General features: G+C 44.2%; 1 protein-coding gene across 4 annotated transcripts in view; it reads right to left on the bottom strand.

Moving 5' to 3' along the window:
* The window catches only part of ABCA1 (ATP binding cassette subfamily A member 1), a 107,973-nt gene that overhangs the window by 67,322 nt on the left and 19,827 nt on the right, over nucleotides 1–20,824 (bottom strand). For all 4 annotated transcript variants that reach the window (XM_035097202.2, XM_060268672.1, XM_035097200.2 and 1 more), the window contains 4 exons: nucleotides 20,230–20,371; nucleotides 14,074–14,167; nucleotides 12,775–12,916; nucleotides 11,556–11,674 (listed from right to left, as the gene is read on the bottom strand). In XM_035097202.2, the coding sequence (XP_034953093.1) occupies nucleotides 11,556–11,674; nucleotides 12,775–12,916; nucleotides 14,074–14,167; nucleotides 20,230–20,301 (427 nt within the window). In that variant the 5' untranslated portion in view covers nucleotides 20,302–20,371. The remainder of the gene's footprint in view (nucleotides 1–11,555; nucleotides 11,675–12,774; nucleotides 12,917–14,073; nucleotides 14,168–20,229; nucleotides 20,372–20,824) is intronic.

Here is a 20,824-nt window from a genome sequence, read left to right as displayed (position 1 = left end):
TTTGAGTTGCTGCACCGCCTCTTCCTCCAGGAACAACACTTGTCATGTTCAGCAAAATCCATCTCTGAAACACGCAAACCAACCAGGCATGCAGCCAGTCTGGACGTTGGCAGCCCAGCCAATCCGCCTATGGCGTAAGCAAAGGAAGTGCCGAGAGATGCTGAGCCATCCTCTCTGTCCGACACAACAGCCTTGGTTCAAAGGAGCACGACCGTGTACGATGTGGCATGCTGCACAATCTTCACGACACACATTTTTTTTGCATCAAATTCCTCAGGTTGGCCCACGGCAGGGCTCACCTCTACCCTCCTGGAGTGGAATGGCAAAGAAACAACACAATGCCTTGCCATGTGCACCCTGTTACTTTAGCTGGATAAATTCTAAAACTTCGTTCACTCTCTGTGAATAGAATGAGAGAGAGAAAGGGGGGAGGGGAAGAGAGGGAGGGGAGGGATACACTGTCCCTAATTAATTATAACTTACGTAATAGCTAAACTCAACTGCTTACAGTGGAACTTCTACTCACAACCACAATCCGTTCCGGAGGCCCGTCCGGAAGTCAAAACGGGTTGCTGGGAGAGGCGCCGTTGTGCGCAGGTGGCGATTGCCCACATCTGTGCATGTGCGAACGGCGATTGCCGCTTCTGCGCATACAAGAATGGTGATCGCTGAGCAAGCGGATGCGTGAACGGTGGCAAACCCGCTGGTTACTTCCGGGTTTGCCACAGACGTCGGGTGAAATGGACGCGAGCGGAGGCAGACGTAAGAAGAGGTTAGACTGTATTTAAAAAGTTACTGGGTCAACTTTTTAAATTTATTCTGCATATAAAAGGACTGATGCTTCAAAGTTGTAGGCACCTTTGTATTATCCCCTTTGGTGAGAATTATTTTTAAAAAAAGAGGGGAGCCTAAATCTACCAGTTTCCGTACCCAACATAGCGACCTTCAGATGCTTTTGGATGACAACTCCCATAATCTCTGACCACAGATCACATTGGCAGAGGCTGATGGGAGCTGGAGTCAAGGAACACCTCCAAGGCACTACACGGGCAATCCCCGCTCTACAGCATAATTGAATTTGCTGCCAGTTTTGTTCTTTGATGTCAGACCAGTGTTCCACTTCCAGACAACACAGGGCTGCATATGCAGTGCACAGAGCCAAGATTTGAGATGGATCTTCCCTTGAGAGAGTATGGCATCGATCAAACTCAATGAGATGCCTCTAATGATAGCACCATCATTCACCAGCATTGTTCATCCCACTAATCAATACTAAATTAAAGTGGCAAAGTTTTAGCAGCCAAAAACCCCACATTTCATTAAGCTTTGTAGCTGTGCTGTTTGTCTCTGTTAGAAATTTGATCACCATGATGTCATAGCAATTTAAAGCTATTTTGACATTTGCTGAGCACTGTGGCTTCTTCTTGGTACTAGCCATACTCCTCAATGGAGGCCTCCTGCAGACAACCAGTTTGTTCCGCAATCATCCTGATTTGTTTACACAAAGCATTCAATGGTGGTTTGACTATGTCCGGCCTTTATTGAACATTCCTTTTGATTTATCTGCAGCACGGGTATCTGACAATAAGCATTCATCCTACATTCACCCTGATTTGTTTGCAGGGTATTCACAGAGTGGCTGGGGCAACCCAGTCAGATGAGTATGGTATAATTTACTACTACTACTACTACTACACTTGCTTCTGCTAGTCATTTGTACACACACACACTTTTCAATGTACAGCCGTACCTTAGTTTTCGAACAGCTTCGTTCTCAAACGTTTTGGCTCCCAAATGCCACAAACCCAGAAGTGAATGTTCCGGTTTGTGAACTATTTTTGGGAGTCGAATGTCTGATGGGACTTCCACAGCTTCCGGTTGGCTGCAGGAGCTTGCTGCAGCCAATCAGAAGCCGCGCTTTGGTTTCTGAACGTTTGGGTGGACTTCCGGAATGGATTCCGTTCGACTCCCAAGGTATGACTGTATATCCATGTCATTTTCCAGACCACCAAAAGTTCATTTCCAGACCACCAAAAGTTCATTAAAAAAACCAAAAGATTACTTTTGTTACACTAGGGCAACAGAGCAGTTTAATCCAACTTAAATGTACAAACCTACAGGACTGGTATGCACTTCAGTTCTGCCCGCAAAATGCAAACAGTCTGGATGTACCCTAATTTCTTAAGCTGCGATTCTATCTATCAGCTGCATTTCACAGAAAACATGGCTGCTTTTATGTACTTCTTATACCTCCATTCAGACAATGACTATTGCCTGAATATCTCTGCGAAGACTCTTCTCCATCGACAGCAATAGCAATGACCCTGCAGGGTGTGCTAGGAGCAAAGCTGCACCCAAACCTGCCTAACATCCTTACCTTCCATGTCCCGGACTGCAGAATCCGGGAACGGCAGCCGTGTGACACCGGAAGTTGCGTCGACGTAACTTCCGGTGTCGCTTTGCCCTTCTATGGGCACCAAAAATGGCCGCCGCCGGCTTCGAAAGTCGCTTGTACGCATGTCAGGAAGTGCATCAACGCAACTTCCAGTGTCGCTCCGCCCATCTATGGGCACCAAAAATGGCTGCCGCCGACACCGGAAGTCGCGTCTATGCACTTCCGGACATGCGTAGATGTGACTTTTGAAGCCGGCAGCGGCCATTTTTGGTGCCCATAGAAGGGCAAATCGGAAAGGGCAAAAAAGGCCACCAGCAGGAGAATATAAGGGAGAATAACGGGAGACAAAGTGATACGGGGGACCACCGGGAAAAGGTAAGTAAAAACGGGGGGTTTCCCAGGGAAAACGGGGTACTTGGCAGCTATGCTAACACCAAGTCAGATCATTGCTTCATCTGGTATTATTTACATACTAACTCACAGTAGCTCTCCTGGAGAAGAATTAACTCCACCATTCAGCAATTGTCGAGCTAATATACTGACCAAGAGTGACCGTCTTACTCCCCCAAAAAAACACCTTAAGAATGTTTAATCTCACAATGGATCTGAGTGTTTGTTTTTAAAATAGTAATTGTATGGAGCTAAGCAGTTGGTGGAGGAGTGTGGAAAAATGAAATCACCTATTGACCAGCGTTTTGTGTTTAGGCAACCAGGACAGAATCAGTTTAGCCACATCCTAGCACATGATTAAACCAGTGCTCAGATTACTAGAGGAGGGGATCTGGCCTCTTTACCTTTTTGTAGAAATCTCTTCACTGCTTTTCTAAGAAGGCTACCAGTGTCTCATCGTTTGGTTAAAACTGGAAGGACTCAGTGGGTGGTGTTTGTTATTTGTGGGTTTTTAAAATGGTCTCCTACTCCCTCCCTCGTAATTTATTATTTAAAAAGCAAAAAAAAGGGGCAGGGGGTTCTGGACAAAAAGGTATACTGTAGGAACATAATTGACATATGACATGTCCTATGATACCCCTTAACAGGTCACAATGAGTCTCACCAGCTGCGGCAGGTAAAATAGCATGCAAATCGTGCCTCCGAAACCACCATAGGCAAAAGATTGAATTGGTTCCCCTTTCTATGCTGTTTACAGTGCCGTCTTAAGCGCCCCTGGCGCCGTGGTGCACTGGATCCTTCCGGTGCCCTCCTCCCCCGTTTCCCAACGCGGCGGGCGGGCAGGCGCAGCGCGGCTGCCATGGGCGCAGCTGCATGGCAGACCGGCTGGCCAGCGGGTGGGCGCAGCTCGCGGCACCCTCCTGGCGGGCCGGCGACGTGGTGCCCTGCGCCACCCAGCCTGCACGTAGGGCCAGCCCTGGCTGTTTACACATTATCAGCTGCTTATGCCCTTGTTTTGTGTTTCTTCGAATCTAAACTGTCAGGTGCAGAGCCCCTAACTTGCAAAGTTACTCAGTGTGTGTTCTCAGCATGATAATCTTTAAGAACTGGAGATAAAGGTACATCATTGATAAGAAGTACATTTCCCGTACTTGGCTCTCCATAAAAAATGTGGCTGAGTCAATGAATGTGCACGCTCCGATAGCAGAGTTCTGAAGAAAGCTACAAGGTCAGTGAGAACGTAGGTTCTTTTGTGCAGAGATTTTCAGCTGGAGGCAGATTACTGTTAAGAGCGGACTGAAGGAGCTATCCTGGTTCAGGATATTCACCTCTTTGCATAGCTGTTTTTAAAACCTGAAAAAGAGGACAAGAGCAGGGCAAGAGCACACTATGGGAACCAATGCTTCACTTGGTTCCATCTTTAAAAATGACTCTCTCTAATCTAAGCTTGCTATGGGTGCAACTAACTGAAGGAAGAACCTACTTAGGCAATACCTCTTGTGTTGAAGGATATTATGGTAGGAGAAATTGCTCCCGAGGAAGAGAACGTGGCTACAATATATATGCTGTGTTCTAATATACTGTTCCACAGCGCATCAGAACACATTGTATCTTGAGGCCTGTTCCTTGGTTTGGTTTTCATCAATCCAGTGAAACCCTGTTACTGGGGATTTAAATTCCAATAGGAAGACAAAGAATTAGATTTGAATATTGCTTGAGTCTCAGAGCCTCGTTGCGGGAGAGGCCTCTTGTGCTTTCTAGTTCTAACTACACCCACTTGCATGGTTAACAAGTACGGCAAGAAGTCCAGCAAGTCTCAACATCATGGCCCAAGATTCCCATTCCAAGCCCCTGAGACCCTAACAGAAATGTCAAAAACTCATCTGTGCAGACTGACATGTTAGTGACAGCATGGCTAAAAGTCAGCATGGGTACTTCAGCTGCAAGGAGCTCAGTAGGGCAGTGTGTACTAGCCTCAAGTTTGAGGAAGGGTAAGGCTCAGTGCAGGGACGTGGGTGGCGCTGTGATCTAAACCACTCAGCATGTTGGGCTTGCCGATCAGAAGGTCGGCGGTTCGAATCCCTGCGACGGGGTGAGCTCCCGTTGCTCAGTTCCAGCTCCTGCCAACCTAGCAGTTCGAAAGCACGCAAAAAAATGCAAGTAGATAAATAGTGGTGGGAAGGTAAATGGCATTTCCGTACGCTGCTCTAGTTTCACCAGAAGCAGCTCAGTCATGCTGCTGCCCACATGACCCAGAAAAACTGTCTGCGGACAAATGCCAGCTCCCTTGGCCAGTAAAGCGAGAAGAGCGCCGCAACCCCAGAGTCGTCTGCGACAGAACTTTACTGTCAGGGGTCCTTTACCTTTTTTTTTAAGGCTCAGTGCAGAGGCAAGAAATTCCTGCTGGAAAAGCAAATTACAAAATTTCAAGAAACTGATGCGAGTTCTACGTCTTTCAGCAATTAAGAAACACAACCTGCCAAATGACTGACGGGGCGCAGGTTGGAAGCATGATGTCTGAGCGGCAGCCTTTATGTCCTGGTGTGAGACTAGCTTGCGTGTGCCATGATATCAACGCTTTGACTAAGCCGCACCTTTTGGATACAGGCAGTTAATAGCATAACAACTGCACCCACTCTTGAGATTTATTTCTGGCTCTTACCCAAATGGAGACACAATATACAGTCACAGATAACAAATGCTTGGCTCCTAGTCCTTGTAAGAAATGGCTAGACTAAATGTGGAATCACTGCCCTGAGATTATCAATCAAAACAAAGCCACTGAGTCATGCCACAGAAGCAAACTGAATCTGGCACAAGTTTGGAACAGAGTGTTCAACAATGGTGTAGAAATAATACTTTCATTTCTTGGAGTGCCATGTTCCAGGAGCAATTCAATCTGCATATTTTAACCATTTTATGTGTGGAATAGTTTTTAAATGTTTGTGTGTGTGTTTTTTACATATGGAGAGGTTTTTACACTTGTTTTATAGTTGCACCTGTTTAATTTGCTTCACAATTGTATATTATATGGCTGTAACCAGACTTGGGACCTGTGTGAAGTGGCGAATAAGAAATCTAATACAATAAATAGATGGTGGGGTGGGGTGTTTCTCACCTGCAAAGCTCCCCTTGATTTTAAAGGTTGCTTCCTTAACCTATTATCACATTGTTATCTCGGGGGGGGGGGGAAGAATAATCACGAGCATCGGCTCAAGAAGCCATTTTTACGATAGCCCAAATGAAGAAGCCACATATGTAGTCCCCTTTCCCCAAAAAAAGCTTTACCCAAGGGATTAGTCATGCTGTCAAAATGTTCCCCCAAGCATTAAAATGCATCAGAAACTGATGACAATAATCATAATGCAATTGCTTGAGGAAAAAATGATATTATTTCAAAAACAAACCACCCCGTCCAATAAATAATAATAATAATAATAATAATAATAATAATAATAATAATAATAATTTTTATTTATACTCCACCCATCTGGCTGGGTCTCCCCAGCCACTCTGGGCGGCTTCCAAAAGAAAAATGAAATAAAATAATATATTAAACATTAAAAGCCTCCCTAAACAGGGCTGCCTTCAGATGTCTTCTAAAAATCTGGTAGCTGTTTTTCTCTTTGACATCTGATGGGAGGGCGTTCCACAGGGCGGGCACCACCACCAAGAAGGCCCTCTGCCTGGTTCCTTGCAACTTGGCTTCTCGCAACAAGGGAACCGCCAGAAGGCCCTTGGTACTGGACCTCAGTGTCCGGGCAGAACGATGGGGGTGGAGACACTCCTTCCTTTACACCATGCTGATGTTTTATGGGAAAGGAAGAAAGACTCTCCTAGCTGGTGGTGGTTTCTTCCTGACTTCTTCAGGCAAATAATCTCCAATTACGAATCAACCCTAATACTGTATCTCTTAAACAATCAATTAAGTTCCATTTGAGCACTGTTCTGGTTCTTATTGCCCATGGCTCTTGCCAAACATTTATTCCATTACTCTGATGTTCCAGTTTATAACAATCTCCAAAATATATGGTTTTGTACTTAACGACTACATTGTAGCCCAAGTCAAAAGGTTCATTTCTCATGGCCCTTCCTTCACTTTTATTCTGCAAAGGTGCAATCCTGTCCTTGTATATCCACATTTCAGTCCAGCTGACTTAAGCACATGTGCAAGGGTTGCTTCCCATTGTATTTGCAGAGCACAGCCCTATCTTCTCTCAACTTCCTTTTCCCTAGGCTCAAGAGGCAAAGGTCTTTTAACCTCTTCTCAGTAGTAAAGGATCAGGAGAGCACACAAATAAATGCCTCAAGGCCCTGAATATCTGCAGTCAACGATAATTGTAACGACCTAGGCCACTGAAGGTCACACTAGTTGTGATATTTAAAGTGTCCTTTTATTTGACCAGTTACAGGTAGGTAACCGTGTTGGTCTGACACAATACCTTCTTCAGACGTGTGCAAGCACACAAAAGCTCATACTAATTACAAACTTAGTTGGTCTCTAAGGTGCTACTGGAAGGATTTTTTTTCTTGTATTTGAGCATCATGGTTTTTTTTTTTAAAAAAGAATATCATCCACGTGTTGGTGGGGGGGGGGGGGAGGCATCAGGATCAGAAAGGCAGAAGGAATCGAACTTTCCCCTCCTCTGCTCCTCTGGCACCACTATTTGCCTTCGGGGGGAGGGGGGGGAGGCTGCAGTTGGTGCCAGCGAGGGATTTCTTCCCATGGGAAATACCAGTCCTGATTTTTCAAAGAAGTAACATTCCTAGTCCATTTGGGAATTCTCTCCTTGCTTGAAACACTGAAGGAATTCTGAAAGGGGACGTGGTCTTCAGAGCTTCGGCCCGAAACACAGTTTTGCCGAAAAGCAAAAACAAATGTGGGGAGTTCTGCTTTGGCAAGACATCCTGCAGGGGGTTGGAGTAGATGTATCTTGGGGTCCCTTCCAACTCTACGATTCTATGATCCTCGGAATTCCGGAGGAATCCAAAATAGTTTTGGTAAGACTAACAAAACATAGCTGGAGGTGGGGGTGAGCAGGCGAGGAGTTGCGACACTGTGCTGGCAGCTGCAGAACAGCTGGAAAGTGGCAGTGGGAGGGCATAGTTTGGAAGGGTGAAAGGGTCCTGCTACTCTCCTCCCAGTTGTACCATCCCTGTTACTTCTCATCTGTTTTGTCTCACTGTGGGCCAGATGAATCAATGCCCTCCCCCCCCCCCAAAAAAAATCCGGCATGCAATTACGGTGTTCTTATGGAACATACTGTTCTTACATGGAAAGTGAAGACAAAGCCTGCTGCCCAGATGTTTGCGCTGCCTGATAGCTGCAGGAGAGAAAGCTTAATATGGCTTCATGGTTCCTGGTGATACCTCAAAGCCAATGGAGTCTGGATCATATCCCACCTGCCAGTGTGGGGGATAAAGGAAATATTTTTGCCATTCAAATCTAGGCAAAGAAAAATGACTGAGGTTTGCAGCCCTGGGTCTGCTGTTGCTTTTGGTGGGCCAACACTGATTCAAGGTTCGTAATTGCCCATCGTAAATAAACAGTAAGTACTGTCTCATCACGAGGAAAGTTGCTCTGTAAAAAGGTGGCCCTCAGATTTCCTACTACTCGGGGAAACTGAAAACCTGAAGTATCATGCAAGTTTTCAAGGCCTCCTCTCCGCTCTTTAGAAATAATGCTCATCTAATCCTGAAAGGTGCTTTTCATTTCTGTGCGTGGTCTTCCTTTTCCATTTGCTAGCAATGGAAGCCTGAAGCTATAGGTCATTGCTACAACAGCTTCTGACTAATTTTCCCGGAGACTGTGTGAGTGTAACATAAAGGACAAGCGCCCCTTTGTCCACCACAGCTCGCACCAACAATATGGTGTCTGTCATACAAACATTCTAAATTGCAGTGCACAATGTTCTTATTTTTTAAAAAATGTACACACATTCGACTGCACATTCTCAAGTTGCCTTATAAAACAAACATGTGCTTGCCCCAGGCCTTGTTTATCCAATCAATTTGCCAGCTTTTGTTTTATTAGCATTAACACCATACATTTCATTTTTGAGAGAGAAGCTGCTGCTGCTGCCATTCTTTTCTCCAGCACCAGGATATTGGTTAAGAAGGGTGTGGGCTGCAAAATGCTGACAAGTTCATAGTTTGCATCGGCCATGCGCTCACTATGAGGCCTTAGCAAAGTCACTGTTTTCTCAGCCTCAGCTCATCCCCTGCCCAGCCGTCAATCTGCAATATCGATGGAACAGCAATGGCCTGTCACCAGGATTACTGAGATCGCTTTTATGAAGTGCCTTGTACACTTGAAATGCAAAGTGCTGTTTATTAATATTTTGCTCAACTCTTGTCAATGTTTTCCATCTGTCGCAAACTTTCAGGAAATGTCAGCTCTATTGCAGAACAAGAGGAGGCATATGCTTGTTCTCTGAAGTGCAACATCTTTTGTTGTACGCACGCACACACAAAATACTTTTACGCACATGTGTTAAATTACAATGCTGCATTGTTGTAATTTTTAAATTGTTTTTATATATGTCACTGCTTTATATAGATAATTACAAATAGAGTTAATAATAAAATTTAAGCTCAGAGATACTCATTACTCATTTAATCCTGCAACAAGTAATTACCTCAGGTCTTCTCGCTCCCTTTAATCAAACTTATAAGCTTTTATGGCGTTAGCTGCCGAAAATCACTAGGTGTTTTCTGCCAACCTACAGGATTTGCACTTTGACTGGATACCCTACTCACTTCTTTACAGCCATCATCAACATGAGCTAGCAGATTACAAGCACCGTCCTCATAAAACCTGAACCTACCAAGCACGGGCAAACTATTCAAAAAATGCACACAATGGCTACAGCCCAGGGATATTCTTCAATGGATTTCCCTTACAGCTTTTCAAGGAGTGTGGTTTTGCATTACAAAGAAATCATACTTCCTTTAAAGTCTGAATAAAAACTACAGTGGTGCCCCGCTGGACGAATGTCCTGTAAGACGAATTTTTCGCTTAACGAAGAGATTTTTTGAGCGGAGGTTGCCTTGTGAAAAATTCATCTAGCGAGTCGCGGTTTCCCATAGGAATGCATTGAAATTCAATTAATGCGTTCCTATGTGCAAATAATAATAATAATAATAATAATAATAATAATAATAATAATAATTCAATGCATTCCTATGGGATTTGCTGGACGAATTTTTCGCAAAACAAATTGACTCACAGAACAAATTAAATTTGTCTAGCGAGGCACCACTGTACAAGAAATGCTAAAGAACTCTTGCACTGGAGAAGATGAGAGGGTTGGGTGGAGAAATGGAACATCAGGGCAGGGAAGAAACATAGCAAGGGCAGACATATTTATTGTTCAGGTCTTTTCCCCATTCATATATAAAGCACGGGGGTTGAGGGTGATGGTTTAACAACAACAATAGGGAACCTCCTCTTCCACCTTGATTACATATGACAGTAGCCGCTATTTCTCCCAGCCCAGTTCCTTTACCAAGAAGGTAAAAGAGAGTGGGCCTAATGCATGATTCAAGCCTATCTTCTTAGATGGGTCAAAAGAATGGTCCTGGGGCTGAAAGTTTATTTTGCCACATATATATGATCCCTTCATAGCATGCCACACCCTATGCCTGATATATAAGCAGTCAATAAATAAAAAAGAATACGCATATTTCATAGAAGCCAAGTTCCAGATTGAAAGATCCGGGGTCAGCAGCGCCGCGGCACCAGAAGTCGCTTCTATGCACTTCCGGACATGCGTAGAAGTGACTTCTGATACTGCTGTGACCATTTCCAAAATGTCCACAGCGCCAGAACTCGCTTCTACGCATGTCCGGAAGTGCGTAGAAGCAACTTCCGGTGCTGGCGCGGCACCAGAAGAACATGGCAGGAGCTCCGTAATCCGGGGGGAATCTGGGGTATTTTGCCATTCGGGACACCTGCGGGGAACGGTAAGAAAATACGGGGGTTTCCCGGGGAAAACAGGGTACTTGGTAGCTATGATATATGCATGTAAAAGGTAAAGGTACCCCCCTGACCGTTAGGTCCAGTCGCGGGTGACTCTGGGGTTGCACACTCATCTCTCTCTATCACCCCATCGCGGGGATTCGAACCGCCGACCTTCTGATTGGCAAGCCCTAGGCTCTGTAGTTTAGACAACCCGTGTCTGATATATATGTATGTATGTATATGTATAATAATAATAATAATAATAATAATAATAATAAAAATAAAAATAAAAATAAAAATAACAACAAAGTCATTGCCATCTCGGGGTAAAGGCTCCACAAACACATAAACCACAGAGTGCTGAGGATGGGGGAAAGTACCAAAATAGAGGTGCTGACCCACAAGAAATCAAGCACATTTGGGGAGGATGAAGGAGCTCTCTGAAAGAAAGAATGGCATATTTCACATTAGGATGCAAGCTTTAAACATACTTTCTCTGAAACAAATCTTTTATCGATTTTGATGGGCTGATTTTCAACTAAGGAAGCACAGTATTGCAGCTATATTTTAAATTCCAGCTTCTGATTCAGTTATATTTTTTTTACCTGAAAAGTGCCTTTACTTTTCAGGTAAACACAGGGGTCCAGCCATGGGGTAGGGACAGATGGGGGTGAACTACTTGTTGTGGTATGATTGGGGGCCCCCTCACAAAGTTAGCCAGTGCAAATTTAAGCATCAGTGAGCCTTTTCCATCTTCTGCATTACTGACGCAACACCAAACGTACAGCACATCCTTTGTTCATTTACCTGAAATAGTCTTCCCAACTTTCTGCAGTTTCCCTGCGACTTTCTGTGCATCCTTAATGCTGGTGTCTTTGTGGCTATACAGTAGCAATCGTTTGGCATCAGAGAACAGGCGGGAAACACTAAGGAAGATAGGATAATATAAGAGGGGGAAAGAAGGATAGATCGCTTGACCCCAAATTCTGTTCTTTGTACAGTATAGCACATTCCCATTTACAATTGAAAGTGGGGAGATAAGACTCATCGATCTGTCTTGCAAGTCCCACTAAACGAATGAGGTTTGGGGAAGAATGTTTTGTGAGCGCTCATTCCAACAGAATTGTCTCCCGTGTGAATTAGTGGCTGGACGTGCCATTTGCATTTTCTCCCTTCGCCAATGAAATTTTGGCATTTTTTTGACCATCTGCTCATATAAATGCTTTATTCTTTTATATCAAAAACTCCAGGTGTGGCAACATGCTTCCCATTTCCTCTTGGGATCAGGGCCTCAAAGGGTATTGCAACTTTGACACGTGATTAGAGAGGTTGATCACAATTCCAGAGCAAAGGGCACCTGGCCATTCGTTCCTCAGATGCAACAAGCATACTAAGACAGAGAAGAGTTATCTGATCCCAAAAGGATCAAGCGAGAAACAGGACCATCCTCATTTGTACTAGTCAAAAATACTTGTATAACTTGGGATTGCCACAAAGGCCTTCATTGGTGCCCCCACACAAGGACCCCAGACTCTCAGCTTTCATTTTTAAAATGTACATCTCTAGCTATCGTAGAAAGAAAGTTATGAAGCAAACTGTGCAGATACCCTTCCAAGTGATTTCTGCATGCTGAGCAAGCCTAACTGCTCCTCCATGTCGGTGCGACTGCGACTGACAAGTGAATTATAGGAACCGCTAAGGTCCTAAAGAGCTTCAGTTTCCCCTTCCCCTTTAATACACTTTTCCTACTGCTTCCTACCTGCAGAGTTTTGCCCTGGGTGAAACTTTTCCCGATTCGCTGCCCTGTATGTTCTGCCCCAACATTCGCCCTGCCAAGTACAGCCACTATCTCAGAACCAAGTGTACTTTTCTACAAAGGCTTCCTGCAGGGGTGCCAAAAAAGAACAGCTAGCACCTTTTATAATGCAGACCAGTGCAAAGCCGTTTTGCCTCCGTTCTGTTCTTCTTTCTTGTCCCTTCATTACTCCCTGGGCCAGAGATTCATAAAGGAAGATATGGTACTCACATAGACTTGTTAAAATTTCCAACAATGCCTGGTGACTCTCCAGGAGTTGGGTAGCGGAAGCAGGGATTGTTGGCATTGCAGATAATCCCTTGGACCCATGGCAACGTTCCAGCTGAAGGCATTGCCTTGTTTGGAAAATGACCTGAAAGGCAAGGACAATACTTAGGAATGTACATATTAGGCCATCAAGTTGCTTTCTCTCCTTTTGAAAAACCTTTGTCCTAAGTCTGTCTCCACCCCTAAAAAAATTTTTTTTCCATGCCCACCATGAGAGAGCATGCATCTCACTATCACAGTGGTTTCTAATGTATGCAAAGAGTTTACAGCTAGCAAACAACAATGGGGAAATACCCACAAAACTTTCAAAAGCCTTCAGAATTTTTTGAACAGCGATTACAGTGGACACACAAAATGTGCTTGTATACCTTGGGGAATGATCTCTTTCAGTTTTCCTTAAAACTACTCACTCCCAGATAGGTGTGTCTAGAATCGATGCCTGAAAAAATTCCCATTGTTGAATCACTTCAAAAATCATTAAACGAGCCATATTTAAAATATCCAGTAGTTTAAGAAGCTACACACCTACAGCTCGGCTGCTGTTGCAATATTATGTGGTAAGCTATCCAAAGCTCATGTTGAAAAAAACACACCAAAGAACGTTGGAACGTTAGATAACAGTTCTGTCCCTTAAATTCATAAGCAGACCTAATGAGGTCACAGTCACCTGCAATCAAGGTTTCTCTGAACAGCCCCAGATCTTGGTATAGGGGGAGGAAGGTACACCTGTGTGTGTTCATGACCTGGCAAAATGTTTGATGAAACTGAACTGCACTTAATGCATAAAGTGAAGAGTATCTTCTTTTCTCAGAAGGCAAATAGTAATATCAAAATTGTTAAAACATCTGGTATTTGCTGGCTCATTGGCACAGGAAAAAACATGGGGGGTTGTTAATCACGTGGAAAGCCACTGTTATATGGCAGTTTAGTTGCATTTATCCTTGGTGTCTTTCTACCAATATGAACGGGTATCCTCTGCAAGTTATCAAGCATAGCTTTGTACTACCTTTTTTGTTTGCTTGTTTTTGCCATAATGCACAGCAAAGGTGCTTCCCTTCCACTTAGGTCCTTCTTTGCTAGAGATGCCAAACATGCAAGCAGGAGAAGGGAGAGGATGAAGGCAATCCTCTCCCTTCTCCTTCCTTCCTTCCTTCCTTCCTTCCTTCCTTCCTTCCTTCCTTCCTTCCTTCCTTCTCATCATTACCAAATATAAAGCAAAGCATATGCATGTTCCATACTTACATTCATGTTGTTCATAGGGTGGAAACGACAGCCGCACAGATATCAATATAAAGAAGATAAACAAAGGCCAAATGATTTCAATCAGCAACTGGAACTAGAAGAGAGAAGAGGAAAGAAGAAACAAAATATTAATCATCCACATTTGGTATCAATAGGAAACTGAGGACAAAGTGGTTAAGTCCATCACAAGCAGTATTAGAGTTATAACACCACTTCTGGAGAAGATACTGCATTTCAGTGTTTCATGAAAACTTGTCAATGGGCCACTGATGCACAGGCTGCTTTTTGGAATTCATGTATCTCAAGGAAACACAGGATAAAAATTATGCAGTGTTTTCTCTGATCATATCCACAAGCTTCTCAACCCACCACAGCTCATGTGGTTATTTTCTCACAAAAAATACAGTTGCCCCAGAAAAAAATTAATAAATCCATAAACCTCCAGGGAAATACTTTATAGTGTTGTGGGATTGGTGGCTTGGACAAGGGAAGTTTCATGGAAGTATCAGTTAGTTCTGGAAGCCGACTTAATAATCAAGGGAAAGTTGTCAAAAAACAAACAAACACCAAAACTCCTTTGCTGGGGAAACTGCAGGTAAATGGGCCAACAATGGCTAGGAAATTGTTGGGGACCAAGGATGGTGTAATCTGTGAAGCAAATGATGGGGTAAACCTGACGCAGGAGCAGAGGGCTTTGTGTGCCTGTTGGAGAATTGAAGGTGTGACTCCTCCTTTGCTAAATGTGTTTATTTGTAAATAGGCACAGAAATCACGAAATTCTAAGAAGCCTCCAATGAACCAAACCTGAGTAAGGGCACTGCAGTCCTGGAACTTCGCACCACTCGGAAAAGAGTCGGGAGAGTGTAACAATATACTTATCCACACAGTTATTGCCAACTGTCATGTATATAATGTTTTACATGTCAGTGCAGGAGGTGCTGTTTAGAGCATTTGTAGTGGCATCAACATGTATCTAAAATTAGGCAACTGACATTTAACATGGGGCCAAGGCATGAAGGAGGACTGGGGGTGTTACTGTAACTCAGCTAAATCTAAACTGTAAATAAATCCCACACCTTCCCCCAAACACAGTAGGACTAACGGAGCAATTTCCACAGCATGGCCTGAAGTCACAGGGTGCAGAAGATTTTGCTGAAGCTAAGCAAGTCTGGTCTGGCCAGCATTTGGATGGGAGGCTCTATAGCGGGAGGGAGGGCGGCGGCAAAAGGCAGAGCTCAGGCGCCTTTAATAGATGTGTCATGTCATGGCAAGCTAGACCTCTCTTTCTGTTGCAGTCAAACCTCAGCTCCCGAACTCCTCCATTTGGGAATGTTTCGGCTCCCAAACTCTGAAAATCTGAAATGGTTTTCGGAAGCCGAACATCCGATGTGGCTTACGTTCGAGTGCAGGAAGCTCCTGAAACCAATCAGAAGCTATGCCTCAATTGTAGAACATTTTGGAAGCCGAATGGGCTTCTGGAACAGATTGCATTCGACAACCAAGGTTTGACTATATTTTACTTCTGGGGATCTTTTTTTCCTTTTCCAAACCTTTTCTTATCTGAAAATCAGATAACCAAATACTCAGTGGGATCTATCTATCTATCTATCTATCTATCTATCTATCTATCTATCTATATCTATCGAACCTAGCAATTCTTACACCTAGGTCTCCATAGGAAAACGGGGAGATATAATGATAACAAATGCATAAATAATAAAATGACTTTAATGTGGTAGCATTCCTTGCTCCCACAGCAGTGAAACTTAGTGTGCTTAAATATAGTGCAGATTCATGCTGTCTGTTAAAAAAAAATCATAGCAAAAACTAATGGTGGATGGACCTATCTTGGTCCAATACAAAATTAGTCTGGAAAAGCTGGACTAATGGCTCAGATGCCTGGTGGATGTTCAGAGGTTAATCCATATGCTTCCCAGATTAAAACTGTAGGGTTGGGACATTCGTGTGGCTGATGTTGGGTCCTCCTCACTACCACCCTCATAGAATCACCCAGGTAGTCAGTCAGGGAAACAGGGATGATTCAAGTGGTTGGGGAGAGGGCCAACCTGCACTAGGAGGGGTGTGTTCAAGCTGGGAGGCGGCAGCAGCAACAACAACATTTGCAAACCACTTAATATTTCTTTATATATCTAAGCAGTGTATAACATCATAATAAAAAACAGTATCATTAAAACAAAAACACAACATAAAACAAGTAGACCGGTAAGACAAAAGCATATAAAAACTGAAGGCTGGGGAATTCAAATTCGATATTCTTTTGGAGCATTTTAGGTGGCCCCAAATGGGCACATCTCCCCCAAATCTGGAATCCGAACCTGGAGAGTCTGTCACTTGCAGACAACCTTTTCCACTGAGTGTGCCACAAGGCAAGTTGAAGGAAATGCATTTTTCCAATTTACAGTGGTACCTTGGTTCCTGAATATAACCCATTCCGGGAGTCCGTTCGACTCCCGGAACGTTTCGAAAACCAGGGCGCAGCTTCCGATTGGCTGCAGGAGCTTCCTGCACTCAATCAGAAGCTGCAGAAGTCGCGTCGGACGTTCAGTTTCCAAAAAACGTTCACAAACTGGAACACTCACTCCCAGGTCTGCAACGTTCGGGAGCCAATTTGTTTGACAACTAAGGCGTTTGACAAGCAAGGTACCACTGTACTCTAAATCTAGTGCCATCCAATTGCTGGTGTGGGAAGTGGTATACACACAACAATAGCCACAAATGTATATCAATCCTGTTGTTCCTTATGAAATACTCTGTTTTGCTGCAATCCCCCATCCCGCAAAACCAGATTCTATCGGAACTGAGAAAAAGAATTGTTTATTGCTTTTCCTTTCAGAAAATTGGTTTGTCTTTATAAAAGGGGATTGGAAACACCTAGCCAGGCTCGGTATCTGCTGTGAAGGTGTAGTTCAATGGCTCAGAGAGTGCATGCCATCTCAGTAAGTAATCTTGAGCAATCATCTTTTATTTCAGCTCCTCATACTACTCGTATTTACATTAAGGAGGCAATAATGCTGGCCTCCCTTACAAGGATTCTACAAACATTAATTCATATTTGCCATATATTTAAATCAATATTTTCTATATCAATGCTAAAATTCTGATTCTTCTGCAACTAACGATGTTGCAATTTGGGATAGCTCACTTCATACACACCTAGATAGATGTGTGTGTGCTTCAGTCTTACAGGGGGAGTGGGTGGGTTTCTTTTCCTTTTTTTGTGAAAGATTCTTTTCCCACAAGAGCTCGTCCCGTAAATAGCTTGGGCTGCATTTCCCTTCTCCGCCAGTTTTCCAAGCAGCAGCAGCAACACCAGCTGAACTAAGCATTGCGAAAGCCGGGTACAAAGCTCAGCTCGACGTGTGCAGAGCAAGAGTTACATTTGTGCTGCTGGAAGGCAGCCAGGACAAAGTATATACTGGCTGAACCCTGTGGGAGGAAAAAGCAACTTCAGGGGCGAGCGCTGAGCAAATACACAGGCACTCGCCTCCTTGTTCAGCATCTCTTCCTGTTCATTTATGCATTTATGCCAGCTATCTACGAAGCTGATGCAAACCGTGCTAGATGTAGCAAGGGGCAGGATATTGACTGCAATCCACCAGGGGACTGCTGATATAGGCTGCATCCCGTCACTTACACGGGGGGTTACGTTCTGGGCCCTGCACACATAAGCAAAAACTGTTAAGTGGAGAGCACCCTCTAAACACTCTTTAAACGCCCTCTCTGCTGCTCTCTCTCCAATCCAGACCAAAAAAACACTGCATCCAAAAATATCCACAACTAGAGTTGAGGCTCTGGGGCCGGCTGGAGGCTGAAGGATGTGCAGAAAAGCAGCTCCGGCTGCTGCGCTACCACGCACACCAGCTGTTAGACGGGGAGGCTGAGCAGCCTAAACAAAGCCCCACTGTGTCTTCAGTCCCTTCAAAGCTTTTCCCGCCGTGAAGTCCTATTTGGGTTCCGGGGAGGGTCTCCTCGTGAGCCATGAGGACCCACTAGCTCTCTCCTGCCATTTCAAGGTTCGAACCAAATTACATAGCTGCCAAGTTCTCCCTTTTTTAAAGGGAAATTCCCTCATGCTGAATAGGCTTCCTCGCGAGAAAAGGGAAAACTTGGCAGCTATGTAATTATTTATTTCCCGGTGCTTCACGCGCGAGTCAGTTGTGCATAAGTTAGGGCTGCCATATGTCCAGAATTTCCCAGACATAGCCGGGATTCGATCCCCTGCTAAATTTGCCCGTTTGCCCTCTGACGAAGAAATGACTAGTCCATAATTTTAATGGTAGGTTGATTGTAGCTGTGAGAGACAGAATAACAACAGGAACCCCCCCCCCCCAGAAACCCAGAAGACAAAAGTCAGAGATTGATGTGCATTATAATGAGTGAAATAAGTATTTGATCCCTTTGCAAAATATGACTTAGTACTTGTTGACAAAGCCCTTGTTGGCAATTACAGAGGTCAGACGTTTCTTGTAGGTGGCCACCAGGTTTGCACACATCTCAGGAGGTATTTTGTCAGGAGGTATTGGCAAACTCTTTGCAGATTCTCTCCAAGTCAGTAAGATTTCGAGGCTGATGTGTAGCTACTCGAACCTTCAGCTCCCTCCACAGATTTTCAATGGGATTAACGTCTGCAGACTGGCTAGGTCACTCCAGGACCTTAATGTGCTTCTTCTTGAGCCACTCCTTTGTTGCCTTGGCCGTGTATTTTGGGTCATTGTCATGCTGGAATACCCATCCTCGACCCATTTTCAATGCCCTGGCTGAGGGAAGGAGGTGCTCACCCAAGATTTGACGATACATGGTCCCGTCCATCGTCCCTTGGATGTGGTGAAGGTGTCCTGTTCCCTTAGCAAAAAAACACCCCCAAAGCATAATATGTCCCCCTCCATGTTTGACGGTGGGGATTGTGTTCTTGGGGTCATAGGCAGCATTCCTTCTCCTCCAAACACGGCAAGTTGAGTTGATGCCAAAGAGCTCAATTTTGGTCTCATCTGACCACAACACTTTCACCCAGTTCTCCTCTGGGTCATTCAAATGTGCATTGGCAAACTGCAGATGGGCCTGTACATGTCCTGCCTTGAGCAAGGGGACCTTGCGGGCTCTGCAAGATCTCAGTCTTTCACAGCATAGTGTGTTACCAACTGTTTTCATGGTGACTATGGTCTCAGTTGCCCTGCGTTCATTGACAAGTTCCCCCCCGTGTCGTTCTGGGCTGCTTCATCACTGTTCTCCTGATCATTTCAAATCCACAAGATGAGATCTTGCATGGAGCCCCAGACCGAAGGAGGTTGACAGTTATTTTGTGTTTCTTCCATTTGTGAATTATTGCACCAACTGTTGTCACCTTCTCACCAAGCTGTTTGGCAATAGTCTTGTAGCCCAGTCCAGCCTTGTGCAGGTCTACAATCTTGTCCCTGGCATCATTGGACAACTCTTTGGTCTTGGTCATGGTGGCTACTTTGGAAACTGCTGGATTGATTGCTTCTGTCGTACAGGTAAGACCTCTCCCTTACAGCAGCTTGTTACATACATTGAAGATACTAAACCAGGTAGCCTGACACCTGGCTGGTTGATAGGGGATCAAATACTTATTTCACTCATTATAATGCACATCATTCTCTAGACTTTTGTCTTCTGGGTTTCTGGGGTTTCTCCTGTTGTTATTCTGTCTCTCACAGCTACAATAAACCTACCATTAAAATTATGGACTGGTCATTTCTCTGTCAGAGGGTATATGGGCAAATTTAGCAGGGGATCAAATACTTTTTTCCCTCACTGTAGCTATAGGGAGGAAGGATCATGAAACATTACCTGCCACTTCTTCCGTTAACGAGAACCTACAAGAGATCAAAAAGCCTTTCCACGACTTCTTCAGGGCATCGTAAGTTATCCAACTAACCTATTACTTATCTTCAGATCAATAGAACATCAAAGCCACTATACAAATCCTGTAGCTATTTGTATATATATATAAAAACTACTCAGAGATCAATGGGAGATTTGCACATGTGAGTAACCACCCTGTGTTTACTGTTTAGCACAAAATAAATAAATAATGATGTTATAAGTAGTCCCTGTATTGGGAACCAAGCAACCAGTACCTACTTTGTGAAAAACCAAGCAATAGTGTGATCTTACCGTTTGCCTTCTTCTATAGGTGAAATTTTTCCATAGCAGCAAACCCAGCTGTGTCCAGAACACCATCTTCATCCCTCCGTTTACACTGGCACCACCACAGATGGCAACAGCACACAGCAGAGATACTGTGGCTGGTCATCAACTAGAAACAACAAAAGGAATGGATTAGCAAGCTTTGTTAATTCTTAAAGCAAAACAAACCACTTCCTTCTTTATGTTGCTTTGTTCTTACCCAATATAGGGCTGTGTAGCCCAGTAACACCCACACAGCCACAGCAGCAATATTAAGGAAGATGAAGCAGGGGATTGATTACAGAGCTTAAACCGGATCTTGAATTCTAAGCCACCAAGTGTTTCCAAACTTTACTTCTTGTCAATCGCAAGTACATTCCCCCACAAACCCTGGTCATCCACCACACACCGTATCGCAGAGGCACCTGTAATTCTGTATTTATAATTTCCATTCAAACTGCACACCAAAAGCCAAACAAGGTGTGACGCAGGAGATTCATAAATAGAATAGATCCTGCTGTTTTTGGAAAATAGCAGAGGTGTTAAAAATGGTGACGGGGAGATTCATTTGATGGGCAGGATG

The sequence above is a fragment of the Zootoca vivipara genome, chromosome 16, assembly GCF_963506605.1.
Source record: "Zootoca vivipara chromosome 16, rZooViv1.1, whole genome shotgun sequence".
Lineage (NCBI taxonomy): Eukaryota > Metazoa > Chordata > Lepidosauria > Squamata > Lacertidae > Zootoca > Zootoca vivipara.
Note: the sequence above shows the minus strand (reverse complement) of the source record. Positions and strands in the feature narration are given on the sequence as shown.